The sequence below is a fragment of the Struthio camelus genome, chromosome 1 (assembly GCF_040807025.1).
Source record: "Struthio camelus isolate bStrCam1 chromosome 1, bStrCam1.hap1, whole genome shotgun sequence".
Lineage (NCBI taxonomy): Eukaryota > Metazoa > Chordata > Aves > Struthioniformes > Struthionidae > Struthio > Struthio camelus.
Genome location: NC_090942.1, coordinates 77,745,555 through 77,762,604, shown reverse-complemented (window position 1 = coordinate 77,762,604; position 17,050 = coordinate 77,745,555). Strand labels below are relative to the sequence as shown.

General features: G+C 41.5%; 1 protein-coding gene across 2 annotated transcripts in view; it reads left to right on the top strand.

The window, feature by feature from the left end:
- TTLL12 (tubulin tyrosine ligase like 12) overlaps positions 1-17,050 on the top strand; it is a 31,451-nt gene that overhangs the window by 2,272 nt on the left and 12,129 nt on the right. The window contains exons 1-6 of one of the 2 annotated variants that reach the window (XM_068950878.1): positions 2,760-2,902; positions 4,819-4,994; positions 6,673-6,871; positions 8,830-8,989; positions 9,665-9,798; positions 13,128-13,204. In XM_068950878.1, coding sequence (XP_068806979.1) covers positions 2,816-2,902; positions 4,819-4,994; positions 6,673-6,871; positions 8,830-8,989; positions 9,665-9,798; positions 13,128-13,204 — 833 coding nt within the window. In that variant the 5' untranslated portion in view covers positions 2,760-2,815. Of the gene's footprint in view, positions 1-2,759; positions 2,903-4,818; positions 4,995-6,672; positions 6,872-8,829; positions 8,990-9,664; positions 9,799-13,127; positions 13,205-17,050 lie in introns of those variants that run through there. The other variant, XM_068950869.1, reaches the window with a different exon arrangement.

Here is a 17,050-nt window from a genome sequence, read left to right as displayed (position 1 = left end):
AGAAGGGATGTATTGGAGCAGGATGAAACAGGAGGCAGTATAAAGCTGGTAAACAAAAAACCCCAAAGTTGCAAGCTCTTGCGTTGCCACATACCACTGTGAGAAAGCTGAAGGTATCTGCTAGGCTGTGGAGCTACGCTGCGGCGTAAAGCAGGCTTGGGATTTGTGTGCCGCGGCCGAAATCCTTCTCCAGTACCAACTTTGTCAGGGAGGGAAATGGAGGAGAGAAGGGAAGAGAGTGGCCTGAGGAGACCCGTAGCCCTGATGCTTTTAGGGAGGCCAGGAGAGAGACCTGCAGGGTGAAGCGAGTATATGTCCCGAGGTGGCAGAGCGCACCTTTCGTTTGCCGTGATGGCTGAGCCTGCTCCTGTGCAACGTGCAGAGAGATGTGATGACTTGAATGTGCTTAGAAGGATAAATTAGGCTGCTAGTGATGATTGTCTCTACTGTCGCAGCTCCTAGTCTTTATCCAGGAGGAGGGCAAAAGGATAGGGGAAAGATTGGGAAGTCCAGGGAAAACTAGTGAGGATTGTGGTGACTGGGATGAGCTCGTGGAGAGGTAGATTCAGAGCTACAACGCTTGACTTAGAACTGTATTGTTTGGAGAGGCTGGAGGAGCGGCAAGTAAGACAGCAAAGGAGGTGTAGGGAAGGGATGAAAATGCTTTGGCAGTCTAGGTGAAGAACAACTGAAAAAAATCAGCAAAACACAGAGCCTAGGACGAGTTCCTTCACTGCATGTGTGAGAGTGGGAGGAATTCTTCATTTGTCTTGACCCGTTAGCAAAGACTAAAACTTCCTAGCATTGCAGAACTTGGAAAACTTGCATACAGAATACAGATAAAAATCTTTTCCCTTACATCAGTACCTCTACAACCCAACCCAAGCAGTTGTTTTCCAGCACTCTCACTCTTCAGTGCACATACTGAATGCACCCTCCCTCCTAGGTATATGCTAAAGCCTGCAAGAGAAGTGGAGGGTTTGTTTTCATTTACCTTGAGATTTGCTGGAGCAGGTTTCCTCTTAAGAGCATGATGTAAGCTGTGAATTAAATTGGATTGCCAATTCAAAACATGATATATCTGCTAGATCAAGAAATCTGCTTTAAAAAAAAAAAAGACTTTTACATTTACCATTCAGTTTTTCTGTTGGGAAGCAAACCTTTCTGGGTATCTGGCAAGAAATGGGTGAAATATATGGAAGTGTGATAATTTACTAGGAGATTCTAAAATTCTATTTCCAGTATAGCGTTGTTTGTTTTGGGGGGGTTGTTTGTTTGGTTTTTGGTTTCTTTTTTTTTGTTGTTGTTGTTTTTCTGTAGAAGGCTTGCATAGTCTGGTTAGTAACCCATGCTTGTATGACTTGTAAGCCTGGGAAATACAGTGTCTTCATGTAATTTTATCCATAATAATTATTCTATTCCAGCCACATGTTACACAGTGTGGCCAGGCTTCTGTGTTCTGCAGCAAGGTTTTTGCGGCTCTGAGGCATAGCCGACAAATGACCGCTTACAGTTGCGTTCCAGTTAGCGATGGAGGCTTCTAATTAATTTTTAGACGGACCGCAGCATGGTCGATAGGAGTAACTTGTATTTTCCAGAGCAGAGGAGGTCAGGCTGTTGCCCACAAGCCTTCAAAGCGTTTTGCGATGTGCCTAACAGGAATTTGCTGAAGATGCATGTGCATGGCATAATTGTCATCATGACATTGGCCTGCTCTGCGTATTGCGTCCACTTCATGCAGTAGGTTCGTTACACAGGAATTGCACCTGCGTATGGAGTGCCCTTAGCCTGCCATGGTGTTTAATACCCCTCTGTTATGAGACTGATAGAGAATCAGCGGCAGTAATTCTGCCCAAGCAAGTTTTACTTGTGATATTTGTGCCACCAAAATGTGTTGCTACCTGTTTGTTGTCTTCCAGCGGTTATTACCTATCTCCAGAAGTACTCTCTGGGGGAGTAGTTCATGTGAGCTCTGCCTGTTCTGCTTCAAGCAGAAGTTTATACCTTTTAATTTGCTGGTTTGATTTTTATCCAGCTTTCCCCCCCCCCCCCCCTTGAGCAGTTTATGATCCCATTAAGGGAGCTGCTTGCTTAGTAGATTCATGGGCGTGACAGCTTCTCTCCAAGGGTGGGAGGGAGAGAGGAGGACAGCAGTGTCTTCCACCTCCCTGCTCCATCCGGAAGATGCTGCTGACTAGACACTTCTACCCAGCCAGTGCATTCACGACTCAAGTGTTTGTCACCAATTTTGAATTTAGGAAACAAAAAAGAAACTCAAAAAAGTCACTCTGAAGGCAGCCTGGAACTCCTGCTCTGAGAAGTGTGCGTTCACTTCAAGGCTGTCATTTTTTTAGGGAGGGAATGTTTTTTGGCATAATTCTGCAGAAAGAGTATTAAAAGCAGAGGTTACCTGCTAAGTTCAACTGCTGCTGCAGTCTCATGCAACCACCATCTGTTGGAGGGAGAGACAGAAACATTGGCTTAGAGGATTTGGAGGCTGTTCTGCTTAAGTGTTGGGTTCCTATTTAATGAAGCATAAAACCAACAGCTTCCTTTAGTTGTAGAAGCACTTGATAAAGCCTTCATCATGAGTGTTTGGTAAACGGGTGGAGCCTGTGGCAAGCGAAGGCTAATCTCAGAGTCAGCAGCTGGCTGATCTCTGCCCATCCAACTATTTAAAACAAAGTGTTAAATACAGAACACATACAAAGTGCTATGCTGTAGCATGTGTCAAGCGGACTCCAATGCATCAGGCTTGCAGCTTTAATTTTCTAATGATTGCCAGTCGCTTAGCTGCTGTTTGTCCTGCCAGCTAATGAGCTCGATGAGGAAAGCTGCTCTCGATCCAACAGCAGGAGCAACGAAGCATCACTTGAGGGTGAAGTGGAACGTGTGCGCCCTGGTACGCTTTTTCTGCTGCCTGCTGTTTTTCAGGATTAGCACGTGTGCAGTGAGCCGCATCAGGGAGCAGATCCAGCAGAGAGCTAACGTGAGGAAAACAGATTGTGAGCGCTACTGGCAGTTGCCCAAGGAGGGACTCTTCCTTTTGCCTGCAGTTAAATCAGCTTAGAAGGACTGTGAATTACGCAGGCATCTGAGCAGAGACTTAGAGAAGTGTTCGTGGCTCCTGTTATAACAGCGAGAGGTTGTAATATTGCTCACTGTTGAAAAATGGTATCCTCTTCTAGCAAAACTGAAAAACTAGCAACAAATGATTTCTTGCTATTTTGGTGCCTGCTGAAGTGGGTGATATTAAGTTTATCTCTAATTTTTAAAAGTAGGTATACGTCTCATCTCTAGCGAGGTTGCTTTGCTAACAGTAATTTTCCTTACCCTATGAAAGGTGCGTGTGTGGGGTTAGCTTATTGTAGGCATTAGCTTAGCTAATATTGTAGGCATTTCCTTTTCTTCCCCCCCAGCCCAAAGGAAAATACCATCCTCTGTCCCCCGAAAAGGGAATTTCAGGTACTTCTCCCTTTGCATCTGGACTGTGATACTGTGCTGTAGCTTAAAATCTAAGTAGATGTTCCTCCCTTCCCCTTGCTAGCCGTCTTTCAGCAGCTATCTATTTTGTCTGGTTGGCCTTCATTTACAAATGGTGGATTGATTTCCTTGCTCTCCTACTGGAGTTTAGCAGAAATAATCATTCTGAAGCAACGCTCACTTGGAAGGAACAGATAAAAGCTTGTTGCCAGCTCTGTGCTTTTACGTCTGGTAAATTGTCGGTGTGTAGAGGTAATGACTTGCGCTAGTGGGGCGTCAGAGGTTAGGTATACCCAGGCTTGCCATGGTAAACCAGTCGCTCCTGAGGTTACGCTCCTATTTCTTTCCGCCTCCTTGCTACCTTCTAGTGAAATTGAGAAGCGTGTTGTTAGGAGGTGTGACGCCTCTTTAAGAAAGCCATGCAAAAGGATTACTGATTTGTCTGCTCCTGCCTCCTTACCTAGCGTGTGAGTGACTTTTCAAGTCCTTTTATAGGGAGTTATTTTTCTAAGTTTTGAAACTTCAGAATGCGTTGTTTTTTCCTTCTTAAAAGCACACATTGACCTTGCAATCACAAAAGGTGATATGTTTCAGCAGTGTCTTAGTTTTACAGAGAATTTACAAGCCCTCCGTTTGGCAAGGTTTTGGGCAGAAGGGAAACTTGTGTAGTGACCTACTTGATTTATGATCAGGATGTTGCATCCGCGGTAGGAAAGATTGAGAACAAACCTCTTTTAGCATATTGATAGAGGTAAATGCATAGATCTTAGCTTGCGGCAGTATAAGTAGTCTTCCAACTCATGTAGAGATAAGTGAGCGTACATAGTTCCTTGAATAAGAAAGGAAGAGAAAAGGGGGGAAAACATCCAGGAAATTCTGCCAACTGAGCTCTGAGGTAATTAAGAAGCTCTTTTTCTTCTCAAAGAGTCTTGATACATTTCAGTATAGTGTGGAGCCTGGATAACACCTGGATTTGCAAAGCTTTATATGTCGTAATATGAGACTATATTTTTTGCAAGATTTAAATTGTTGATTTTTAGTAAAGTTGAGCAAAGACACTCTGTTTTCAGCTTCTGAAAGAGGGATTAATAGGCCATCATCAATAGATCCATTGGTACCAAATAAACCAACAAATCTTTCTGCCGGTATTAACTAAAGAAATTTCCCAAACAAACAGTTCTATTGAGACACGGAAGAATTAATGCTATAATTGATTTATCTGTTCAAAATGCTGAATGGTTATCAAACTGCAAGCCAAAGTTATCTACAAATGCCTTTCAGTATTGAATTATGCTTCAACTATCTGCTCGCAATTGTGTGCACTTCTAATCTCAGGTATTTGATGCTGGTGACTACTTCGGGATAATGCAAGTGGAAGAGGTGGAGGAGGAGGAGGAAGCTGATGAAGAAATGGAAGAACAATTGAAAAAGAAACCAAATCCTGGAAATGAGCCTTGTTTCAAAGTTATCGTAACAAATGAGAATGGTCTTCAAGCCTCCAATCCAGATAGGTGAGCAGGGGTTTCAGGTTCCATCTTTGAGTAGTCTCAAACCTTAAAGTTATGGCACATATGTACAGTTTGCTTTAAAACTTGTTTGAACCCATTCAGAAATCTCCCCCTTTTTTTTTCCTACTATAAAAAATAACTGTCTATTTCAATAAACATAAATAGTCTGCACGCTGTGAGGTATATGTTGCAAAGAGTACTTGTGGTGCAAGTATTTTATGTTATTTATTTTTAAAGCATGCAGGAGGATGCTTAGAAATCAGCATTAGCGAACTGATGGGAGAAAACAGGCAAAGGCCAAACTTGAAATGAATTCCTCAGAAATAATAACAAAACTTTGTAGCTGTGAGTCTGTGTGCCCTTGGAAAAAAAGAATTGTGCCCTCCACAAATCTCTGATGGTGTGATGAAGCTCAAACTCTTCTGGAGCTCTTAACATAGTTCTGCTCAGGTCAATAAAATTTCTTTTGCCAGATTATCTTTTTTATTTTTTTTTAGATTGTTAGATTTTGTGGATTTAGCTAAAGTTAGCCCTGATGAGAAAAACAATTTAGAGCGTAGATACCCACCTTTACATACCAGTTTTAACCTAAGTCATTGTCTTTCTGAGGCCACACTTAAATTTTGAACTTCAAAACACCTCCTGTGATAAGTATGGGCTTCCTTGCAGCATTCAGTTGTGTATGAATGTAGGAGCAGAACACCAACGCACCTGTTTGCTAACTGGGGTTTGAATCAGGTTTCCAAAAACCTTCCCCTTAGCACTCTCTGCAGTTTTTAATTTCAAACTTAAATGAAATTTCTTCTTTGTATGGAACCTGAGATATGATAATTGGTCAAATATATTCAGTGTACAGGGGAGGGGACTTGTTTTTAACTTTCTAAAGTGTGTTTTGGTGTTATTTCCCCCTCTCCCTACCCCTCATGCAGAATTGAGGTTTTTTCTCTGATCTAGTTTAATAAGAGGATAAAACCCAAATGTGCAGAACTTCTCTGTTTAAACAACTATGCTTTTGCTTTAAACATTATGCAGCCTAAAGGAGGGTTGTACTTATCAAGGGAAGGCTCTCCAGTTCTATGGTTTTGTTTAGTTTTAGCTTGGCAATTCTTTTAAAACAATACCTCTTTTTCTAAAAAGACCTTGGAGCCAAACAAAAGTGGATTTTTTTTTTGTTGGCAAGTGATATAGGCTTATGATGGTCAGACCTCTCCACCTGTTATTTTATGGATAACTGTAGATGTCGCAGAGCTTATCACTAAGGAGATCTGTGAATATTGTTGCAAAATAATATAGTGCTTTTCTTTTTCAGGCAAGAATTTCAGGTTGGTGCAGTGGAGATGACAACGACCAAAGGGAAGAGACCCTTGTGTCCTGGGCTATGAAAGGGAACTGGGGTTACAAACTGAGTGTGCAGCTCTATGTTTGTGCCTCATCTTCATGAGAATAGTAACTAATATACGTTCTAGAACAAAAACAGAGTGTAAATTAAGCCATAATGTTATTTCTGGGAAGTTGTTCCCATCCTTTTGTGTCACAATGTACACTCTAGGACTTGCTTTGGGAGCAGGAAAAGATGTAGTTGTCAAGCCATGTAGAAGGAAACATAGCCCTTATTCACAGGAGCCTTTGGCTGTGTACATGTGAAAATATATTGTTGTAATGTTACTGAAATCTCTTTAAGCATTTTCCTGATCGACCACGCCTGGACGTACCGTGTTGAACATGCCCATCAGCAGCTGCTTCATGTACCCGGTTTACTTCATAGAATGGCAAATCTCATGGGAATTGACTTTCACGGAGAGATCCCAGATGAGGGCACTATTGAGCAAGTGTTGCAGGAAATGTGGAAATACAATCAGACCTACCAGCTTTCTCAAGGGGTAAGTCTCTAAATTATTAGGATGTTAAACAGTTCTAAGTAATCCTGTGTGAAGACATTCCAATACATGGCTCTTAACAAAGATGTCTCTTTAACATTTAAAAAAAGGAAAAGTTCCTTTACTAGCATTTCAGAGCAAACTTCATCTTTGAAGGAGAGCAAGTGCCTTGCAGAGCTAAAATGCATAATGGTTTGCTACCTACTTTCTAGTAAGAACTTAGAGTATTCCTCTTAGCTTTGAGGGTTTTTTGTTGTTGTTTTAATAGAGGGGAAGAGCATGGTGGAAAACAAGGGGGTAGAAAAGGAAGACCTACTTGTGTGTTGGGGGCTTGGGGTTTTTTTCCTACTCTTAACTTCCTCATAGTGGAGGGGAGAATCTCACTTGAATCAACTGTCTCGCACAAAAGTGTGGCTGTCAGCAGCCATGGTCCCAGTCTCCCCCATTTGTATGGAGCGCTGTATGCAACAAGAGTGTATTTATGTTGTCAGATAACTTAGCTTCCTGGTTTGTATTTGGCAGCTGATTGTCCACACTCTGTAGATGTTAGTTCACCCTCAGGCTCTTCCGGTGATAACCGACTAGCTTCAAAAGAGAGCCTAGGGGTGTTTCTGGGGATAGCTTCCACCAGGAGCTGCTACCTATAGGTAGTGTAGATAAGGCCACAACAGGCTTGTCTCCCGTTGCCCTACGCAGTCGTTCAGCACTGTCCTAGCAGGTCTTGAGCCTTCAGATACACCCACGTGCATAATGCCATTTCTGAGGGAATGCAACCTTCAGTGCTGTGTTAACAATTCTCTTGTAAGGGCTGTTCCCTAGCTCCTAGGCTATTTCAGGTGTTTTGGATTAACAAAAAAGGTGAATTCCCTTGAAAGGGAAAAGGTGAATTCTTAGGGCCAAGTCCTATGCAGATTGGACGGGACCTGTCTGTTTTACCAGAGGCTAACCTTGAGCAGTGTGAACATGACCAACCTGTTCCACTTAGCTCAGGGGCCCAAGGTTGCTCCTTGCCCTGCAGTACACACCTTTATCAGGGTAGGTGTAAGCTTACTTCAGGGTAGCGTCAGGCCTGAAAAATCCCTGTGAAAGGGATTCACTAGTGGACTGCTTTCTTTATTTATCCTTTAAAAGGGAGATCTGAGCAGTGCCTCTGAGACTTTCTACCCTGTGCCTTTGTTTCCCATTTGTTGTCATGAATAGCTCATGAATCATGTGGATTACCTGTCTTACCAACTGAAAAGTGCTTGCCTGGAAGATGATTCATTCAACCTGTAGCTGATCTGGCTTCTGTTCCCTGTCTGGCACTGGACCACTTGAATAGGTTAAGTCAAGTTTTAGCTTCTCTGTTTCCTCCTCTCAGTGCCTCTGTTTCTGCATCTGTAGAAGACTGGTGCTAGTATTACTAGGAAACTTGAGTTTTATTCATTTATTCATGATTTTATCTTGAGAAGTGTTGCAGGAAGGTATGGTTTGGTGATGCAGTCCAGCAGTCTTGTGGCCAGCTGTTGCCTCAGGCACAAGTTCTGTTCTTGTCCCATCCTACAGCTGTATTCTTCAAACTCCTCACTGCAAACTGATACTGATAGAAACTTAAGGAAAACTAACCCTGCCGGGGGGGGGGAAAAAAAAAAAGCCTTCTGCTGGTTTATCTCCCTGGACTGGCTTGTTTGGTGCAGGGGAAGCAGGTCTGGTAAGCAGTAGCGCTAGCTAAAGAAAGAAGATAGCAATGTGCAGCTGGGATAGGAACAGGCTTGTCTGCTTTCACGGTGGCTGGAGGTTAGACTGGCTTAGCCTCAGACGTGCAGAGACGGGAGTGTTATTCTGTACTTACCACCTGCTCACAGTCTTGGCTGAAGTGGGGAAAAGGCGAAAAGTTGCAGGATGCACTGCCAGCGCCTTCTGTCTTGCAGTGCTCTTCTAGCAATTGACATGTGCGGGATGTCTCGCTTCTCTTTATACAGACTGCAGAGGAGAAGGTTCCTGTCTGGTACATTATGGATGAATTTGGATCGCGTATTCAGCATTCGGATCAGCCTAGTTTTGCAACAGCACCTTTATTTTATATGCCTCAACAAATTGCTTACACTCTTCTCTGGCCCTTGAGAGACCTTGAAACTGGTGGTAAGCATGTCTGTCATGTATGTTTCTTTTCATCCCCACAACAGAAAATAGGTCATATTCTTACAAATCATTGAGCTCTAAAATATGTCCTCACAGCTGTTTTAAGACTAAAATGATTGCATGTTTGTAATCCTATTGAATTAAAAAATTATCTTGTGTTTCTAGTGCCATAACTTAAGTGAGATGGAGACCTTTATCTGTCCAAAAACGTTAGTAGTATTTTATTGTCAGAGGCCTTGAATCTTGCATCACCGTTCTGATGAAACCACTGATTTGGACATAGGATTTTTTTTTTTTTTAAAAACTTCCTCAAAACATTTGTTTTGTCTGTAATTTTGAGTCACAAAGCAAAGTGCTCAAAGCTGGGCAATACAGGAACAAATGGTTAGTCTGGCAACCTTATTTGGGGCCTCTCTTATGTGCCCGTCATGTAGAAGGGATACCGGTATTCAGCTATATGACTAAACTGTCATGAGCTGGCTGGCCACCGACTAAATTTTGCAACCCGAATAATATCCTTTTTAATGTAGCTACTTTTTAATTCTAATTTTGCATTTAAATCACAAAAGTTGTGATATTACTCGCTGTCAAGCCATCATTTGTGTGATGTGGCAGAAGGAAGACTTTCAGTGGAAGATGAAAGGCAGTTCCTAAAAGATTCTTTTTTTGCCACAGATGAAGTGACTCGTGACTATGCTTATGGGGAAACCGACCGTTTAATCAGGAAGTGTGTCTTGTTACCATGGGTGCCTACTGAAGTGTTGGACATCAACTGTTTTACCCCAGAGCCATCAGATGAGCATTACCAGGTAGAATTTTAGCAGGTCTCCTATTTTCTCTCTTTTAAGAAGACGCAGCATCTGAGAACATTGCAAATGTGCTGATTTTGCTTCTTTTTTGTCTTAAAGATTGATAGGAGTATTAGGTGTTAACCAAAACCTGAATCACTTCAAAGAAAGTGTGCTGAGACAAGAAATCTCTTACACGTAATATATAATTTACTGTTCCAAAACTGAAGCATCACAAACTATCTGTATTATGTTAGCTTATCTGTTCTATTTCTTACTAGAGCCATGGTATCGTCTAATAAAATAACTCGTGTTCATAAACACATGCTGCAGAGTACTACATATAAGGTAGCTATCTTCCAGTTAGATATTGGAGACATTGTCTAATAGACTTACACAGTTGAATTATATTATTACAGTACTTCCTGTCAGTCCTGAATTACAGGAAGATTTATCTTTTTGTTGCAAGTGCTTACACTTTTCAACCTGGTTATGCATTTAATGTTGTGATTTAGAAGTATTAAACATTGGAGCAAAGACAGCATCTTTAATTTGATGGCCCTGTTAGAAGTCCTTGTCTGTTGGGTTTATTACTGAAATTAATGCTGTTTGAAATCTCTCCTTTTCATGAGACAAACCTGCATTAGATCCCTTTTTTTTTTTTTTTTTTTTTTTTTTAAGAAAAAATAAAGGATCATGATTCTTCATGCATAAGAGGATGCTGTACTGGCTGCTAACAGCTTTCAAAGTGCAACTTTTAAAGATGTGTCTATACTCTATCACCAGTAATCTCCTTATGATGGAGGATAGGCAAAAACTGCTGGATCCAGCTTGTTACTAACAATATCTAGTAAGAAAAGTTGTTACCTTTATCTGGCAGGAGCAGGTTATGCCTTGAAGATAGTTAGGCTGTTTTGTAACTTAAGTCACAATGATTTACTGGGATTTTGCATGTTTGGAAGAGGGGTGGATGTACTTTGTGTTTGCAGATGAGGAACAACAATGAACCCACAGTTCTGGTTTTACAGATGTGCTCTTGGCAAAAGTGTGTGGATCTCAGATAAGGCAATCTTTTACATGGGTTTTTAATTCTGTTTTGGGATGATCAGGCTTATTAAAGAACTGTGTGTGGTAAGTAAGCGAATAATATCCTCCTTTGCCACCCCACCTTAAAAACATGCATCTTCTCAAAGCAGCCTCTTTCTTTCTTGTCTCTTCCACTCAGCTGTCCAGGAGAGATGATAGCGAAGACTTGATGCAAGTACCAACCAACAGAGCTTTCTTTGACTCAAGAACGTTTAGGTGTAGATTGAAGTTGTAGGCTGGTGACAGGCCAGTGAAAAATAGCTTAGTGCATAGCATAGCCTTAAACGCCAAAATGGGAAGTCTAGAATGAGATACCACGTTGCTGATGTTTCTGCAGCCCATGTTTTTGTACACAGTGCTGCATGCACAGAAATACACGCACAACTTCAGGGATCTGTTTGCAGCATTAACATGCGAGCCAGCAATTTTGCAGAGAATTGCAATTGTGTGAAAATGTTACTAAAAATGTATGCGAGTCATACCATTTCAGACTTAACTTTGCCGCTATCTTTGCAACATCTGTAGCTCAGAATGTTTTGCTACTATGCAAATAACTATTTGTAGCTAAACTGACTGTGGTGTTTTTATTGTGGCTTCCTCTAAATTGAATAGAATAAGAAACATAGCTGGCTAACTTAGCTAATTTTCCTTTAAATAAATGTGAAAGGCTCACGTGTTCTGCCTAGAAGAATCACAGAATCGTTACAGTGACATCATGGCTTAACTTGTTCCTATTTGTTTTGTTCTGTTGCCTGTTTCTGTTCTTCATCACAGACCACAAAGGTTATTACTTCCATCATTACCCATAGTATTAAGTTATGATTACAGAAACCAGTGTCAGAGGAGGTGATTAGGAAATGTCTGGGAGGGCTGAAGTATCTCTTGGGGGACTAGAGTAGTCGCTGTTCTGCAATAGCTGCCTGAGTTTGAGTCACAATAAAAACAGTAATGAATCCTCTGGTAGTGTTCTGACAATTGTAGTCTTACCCGCTTGAAAGTACAGGCTCCCTTCCTATTGTTCAGTGACTCCAGGAATTATTTTGTATTTGCATCACCTTGCCTTTATTAGAAGGTGCTGCCTAGGATCTTTGATTAGGATTTTGGTTCTGCTTATATTTTCCAATGTTTATGATTTCAGTCCCTATAACAGGCTTAAAGGTAAAGGGCGATGTGTCTGGCGGGGAAGACTTTTCACCACTGCAGCTTCTGAGGACAGCCTGCAGCAACTGGAGCTCAGGGAGTTGTGGCGGAACTGCAGCTACTCTGGTTTCCAGAGACACACTTCTCCCGTCCCAGACTTTCTGTAAGGAGTTACTTCCTTTGGCAGGGTATCAGCAGTGATGCAAATATGATGTCTTTTCTTCTAACAGTCAGAGGTGTTGTAAAAGGTGGAGTGAGGTGGTTGTTGTTGTTGGGTTTTTTTTTTCCCCGAGCATGCTAACTGGTAAGGACTGCAAAAAGCCTTCTCTTGATTTCTACGGGAGCAGAGCTAGGTTTCAGCCTTCTGTACAGTTTTCAGTATCTGTAAGAGAAAAAGGTCTCTAAAGGGTCAACCCTCGATTGTGTTGGCAATACAGAAACTTTCTCTTTTAGTGCCTGTGATTCTCTCTGGCTTGGTGTTTTGTTTTGTTCAAAGTTTAGGAGAAGCAGTTTTTGTGTGTGTGGGTGGTTTTTTTTTTTTCTTTCTTTAGGGTTCCTTTACCATGTTGATAAGCCCTCGTGTTTAAGACATACTTCTTATTCCTTCTTCACCAGTAGCCTCTTACTTCTAATTCCCTTCTGCCTTTACTCTTGTTCTGACTTTTCTGAGCAGCGTTTTACCCGACAGAATACACTTCTCAAAATGCAGCTCCAATGGAGTTCAATTGAGCCAAAGACAATGGACTGGTCAGATGTGCAGATGGACTGTCATTTTTACCATGTTTATAAATGCAGCTGTACACGTATATTTGAATATGTATATGGAGATAGGGAATTGCAGAGAATAAACTGAAAGATTTGCAATTTGATGAAACTTAATAGGCTAATGCTATTAAAAACACTTAAATGAACACTTCATCCTATTGGCTATTTTACCTCTAGCTGACTTTTAAAAGTTGTATTAATTATTTCTCAATAACTTATCTCATAAACTTGATTATGCACCATTTAAAAGTCAAGGTTTGCCAAAATTGCTATTCGCGTCCCCGGCATGTTGCGGAGTTTGACCCAAGGTTGCCCACTTATTCTACCTAGCATTAACTTTTTGTGGTTTTGTTTTTCAGGCTATTTTAACAGAAAACAAAGAGAAACTGCCTATAGCAATAAAGCCATCAGTTTATGATGAAGACAAAGTTTTCAAGTACGTATCTGCAAACAAAATGCTTTTCTTATCAAGATAAGCATAGTAGTTGCAGTGTGCTGAACAGTGTTTTTCCAGCTTTGAACAACAGAGGCAAGTTGAAAATGAGTTTGTATGTAGTCACTTGCTTAAAATTCTGATTTGCTAGTTCTTCCTGTTAGATTCTTCTTAGGAAATGGATTGCCAGATTTCTGAAAGGCGTTTAGATTTTTAAATAAGTGCCACCTTCTGGGTGAAAGAAAAGTTGCATAATGCTGTAGTGTTGCTTGTCTGTTTTCACTAGGTAGCGTAACTAAAGAAGGTAACAAAGACTTCAGTTCTGCAGTGTAGCATGTACGTCCACAGGGTACAAGTGCTCCTCTGTGCTGTGTGAAAATATAGCAGACCGTTGCCGTTCCTGTTCAGATGAGATTGCCGGACAAGAATTGTGTCAAAGTCTGGGATATAGAGGGAATTCTGTCCTACTTCTCAAGTTTTACATTGGATGTGTACTTGACTACACAAGAATGCAGCAGATGGTGTGAAAATACTTCAGAAGAAAGCTGGAAGAACATTGCGGAGATAAGGGGTTGTAAAGGATTTTGGATTGTGAGCAAAAACAGTGCCACTGCATGGCTAGACTACCTTATTACTAGTTTTATTCTAGAAAAACAGGCAGTTATGTTGCATGTGCTGTGAGTCTTGCTCCGTGGTGTTTGTAGTGTAACATTGGGAACCGAGTCCTAGTACACAGCATTTTGCGCAGCAGAAGAAATTAGATCTGGTGGGTTTACTCATGCCCCAGCTTCTTCTGTTAGAGTTTATTACCCTCTAGACCACCTTTTTCCTAAGGGACAAGAAAGGACTATTGAAAGTCTGGAGTCCCTTTCAGTTGAGAGGCATTTGTTGACTTGTGCGGTGGTAGCCTAGACTTCATTATGCAGTTGAAATCTCTGATTACGAGACTGTGAGGATAAGCAAAAGCTATTTTTTTTCCTTCAGTGTGCTTGCCCCTGTTTCAGTTGAGGAAGACAAAAATATATGCATCCTAACAGACATGGAGAGAAGCAATGAGGATGCTGGGACATGCCAACTTGTCTTTCACTGCTACCCCATTCTTGCAGTGCCTTTTCTTTTGCATTTCAAATGTCATGTGAACGGCATTCATGCGGGGTGGGGGGGAGACACACGACATGTGCTGCAGTCTCCGTAGTCTATTTCTGAGGAGTGTCGTCAACGCTCTGTCTACATGCTCCTAGGGCTTTCCTCTCCTCCTCTTTACCGAAGTTCCTGCCTGGGAAGGAGAAAGGAGAGCAACTTTTAACAGTCCGCAGGAGGCCGAAAGGTCTTCCAAAAGATTCTGAGTTTCATCTGCTAGAGGCTTCCTCCAGGAGTGGGGTAGTACCTCAGAGTCCACGTGGCCTAGCAGGAGTTGCAGTGCTCGCGAGCCCTTGACCTCCTTCAAAGCTTTAAAGACTTTGAGGCTGTCACCACAGACAGGCCGATGGGGACATATAAAGTTGGGTAGATGTGTATAGCACATACATTACGGGCTATGCCTTGTGTATTCTCCCTGTTTAAGGGAATTCAGAAAAAGAGATGAAATCCATGAGGTTGCAAAGTTTAGAAGCCTGTGCCTAGGACAAATTTTTACACTGTCATCTTGTTTCCAAGTAGAGCTAAGACAGAATGAGAAGATGAAATACAGTGTAGAATTTAGCTTAAAAGTTGATGGGAGCAAGTACTTGTAGTTTAATACAGCAAAATGATAGGTTAAAGTAGGTCTTGTTGCATTAATGCAAACTTCTGCCCAAAGGAGACTGAGGTATCCAGCTGTGCTGAGTGTTGGCTTGGGGGGGGGGGGGGAGGTAGAAGTGGATTAAAAAAACCTAATATTTCAAAGACAAAATTCACATGAAAAGGCCTTCCAGTGTGTATTAGGCTTGATTATCTCTCTTTCTCTTGATCTTGTCGTTCCTATTTCTCTTCAGCTGTGTCAGTCATCTTCAAAGGTGCCCAAAGAGCTGTTATAAGACATCTCCTTTGTTTTGATTGGTCTTGTCAGCTCTGTGCCTCAGGCATTGATTCTCATAACCGCTTCTTAGCGCTGCGTGCTTTGAGTAAATTAAGTAACGTGTACCATTGTATTTTATCTTATTTGCACAACTCCACTGAATAGTATCTTTCTCTTTAATGCTTGACTTTAAAATATGCTTATTAGGCCTTCTGTGTGATGGAGGAAAAAAATCATTCAGGAAGTGTAGTTGACTGCTGTCATTAATTCAGAGCGAATCATTCATATTGAAATGAATGTTCCAAAATAGGTTAGTTAATGTTGCAGTATTGCCATGTAGAGATTCTGTCATACACAAAGCCCCACTCTTATCTGTCTTTCTATCTATATTTTTATGTATATGTGGGATGTGCACCAATTTATTTAACTGAAAACAAAGGAATAACCAAAGTCTAAAGTCTGGGATCCTTCATAGGAGAGCCGGCATTCCCCTTAGGGAACAACTAAGGAATCGCCCACTAGTTTTCAGATGCCTTCCCTTACGGCCTGTGCTCTTCAGTGTAGAGGTCTGGTTTTTCTCAAGTGTATGCATAAATACTGTCATCTAAAAGAGGCAGATTGTCAAACTCGGTGGCAATTGCTGCCAGCGAGATACATTGATTTATATAGAGGGTTCGTATAAAATCTTCATTCTTGAAATTACATCTTCTGCCTTCCAGTCTTTGTGGCAAGACTTTTGCAGTAATAGGGTCATGTGTAGAAAGGATAGAGTAACGTAAAAACTTGGAGTGAGTGGAATGGCCTTATTTTCATTCTAGTCTTAACTTCCAGCAGCACCAGGCAACTGTAATGTATACTTTAGCTACCTTATTTCAGCGGGCTTCCCGTGCTCAGCAATGACAGACTGAGCTGCTGTGTTCCTTTTGTTTCTTGCTTTCTTGCTGTGTTTTCGTATGTTCTGTAAGCCACTCTGAAGACGTATAGCCCAGAGTGCTCTGGCACATTAATTTCAAGATGTCGTAGCAAGGCTGCTGAGATTAAGAAAGGAGGCTTTCTATTGATAATGTGAGTAGCACCTCTCTGCAATTTTCTGTGCAGCTGTAAGCTACTAAAATAAGAATGTCTTTCGAATAGTATTTGGTAGCTTTATCTTACAGAAGATAAGAGGATTCTGTTTACCTAGAAAAGCAGCCCAGTGTTATGAACTCTTGTGGTTGTGGGAGACTTTTGAGAGAGAAGTATTAACTTTTTAGGAAGGAGTTTCTTTATGTCTAATGCTTCACAGGGAGAAAAGACTATGGGGATCTTTCTTTAAGCCTGCTGTTCAGAATAACCAAATGCAGGTCAATACTTCTGCTTCCATGTGGTGTAGAGCTTTTCAGTGACCTAACACCGGGGGGGGGGGGGAAATGGATTTATGGATGTGCAAGAGGAGGTGACCCATCTCTCAGCTGAATCTCCAATTAGCATAAAGTACATCCTGCTCTTCTGCTGAGAAAAGTAGCTGTTTGGTGCCCAGCCAGCCATGGAAGTTGATTGCTAAATGATGTGTTTGGAAACGTGGTATAAAAGCAGTGAGGAAGAAGAAAAGAGAATACCCTGCCTTGATGTCTAGGGAGTGATGGGGAATAAAGATTTACTGAAGTTATCAGAGGCTGCCTGACTCTCCACAAGTTTCCTTCCACGCTGCCAAAGGTCAAATGCCTTCACCTCAAACCTTTGTTACAGTGTTTTTCATATCATGGTTTTTTTCTGACCAGAGGAAAGAGGTTTGTGTGGGAGATATGGGGGTTTTTTGGCCTTAGACACCAATTAATTGGTTTTTAACACCTTAGGTTATGGTTCAGCCACTT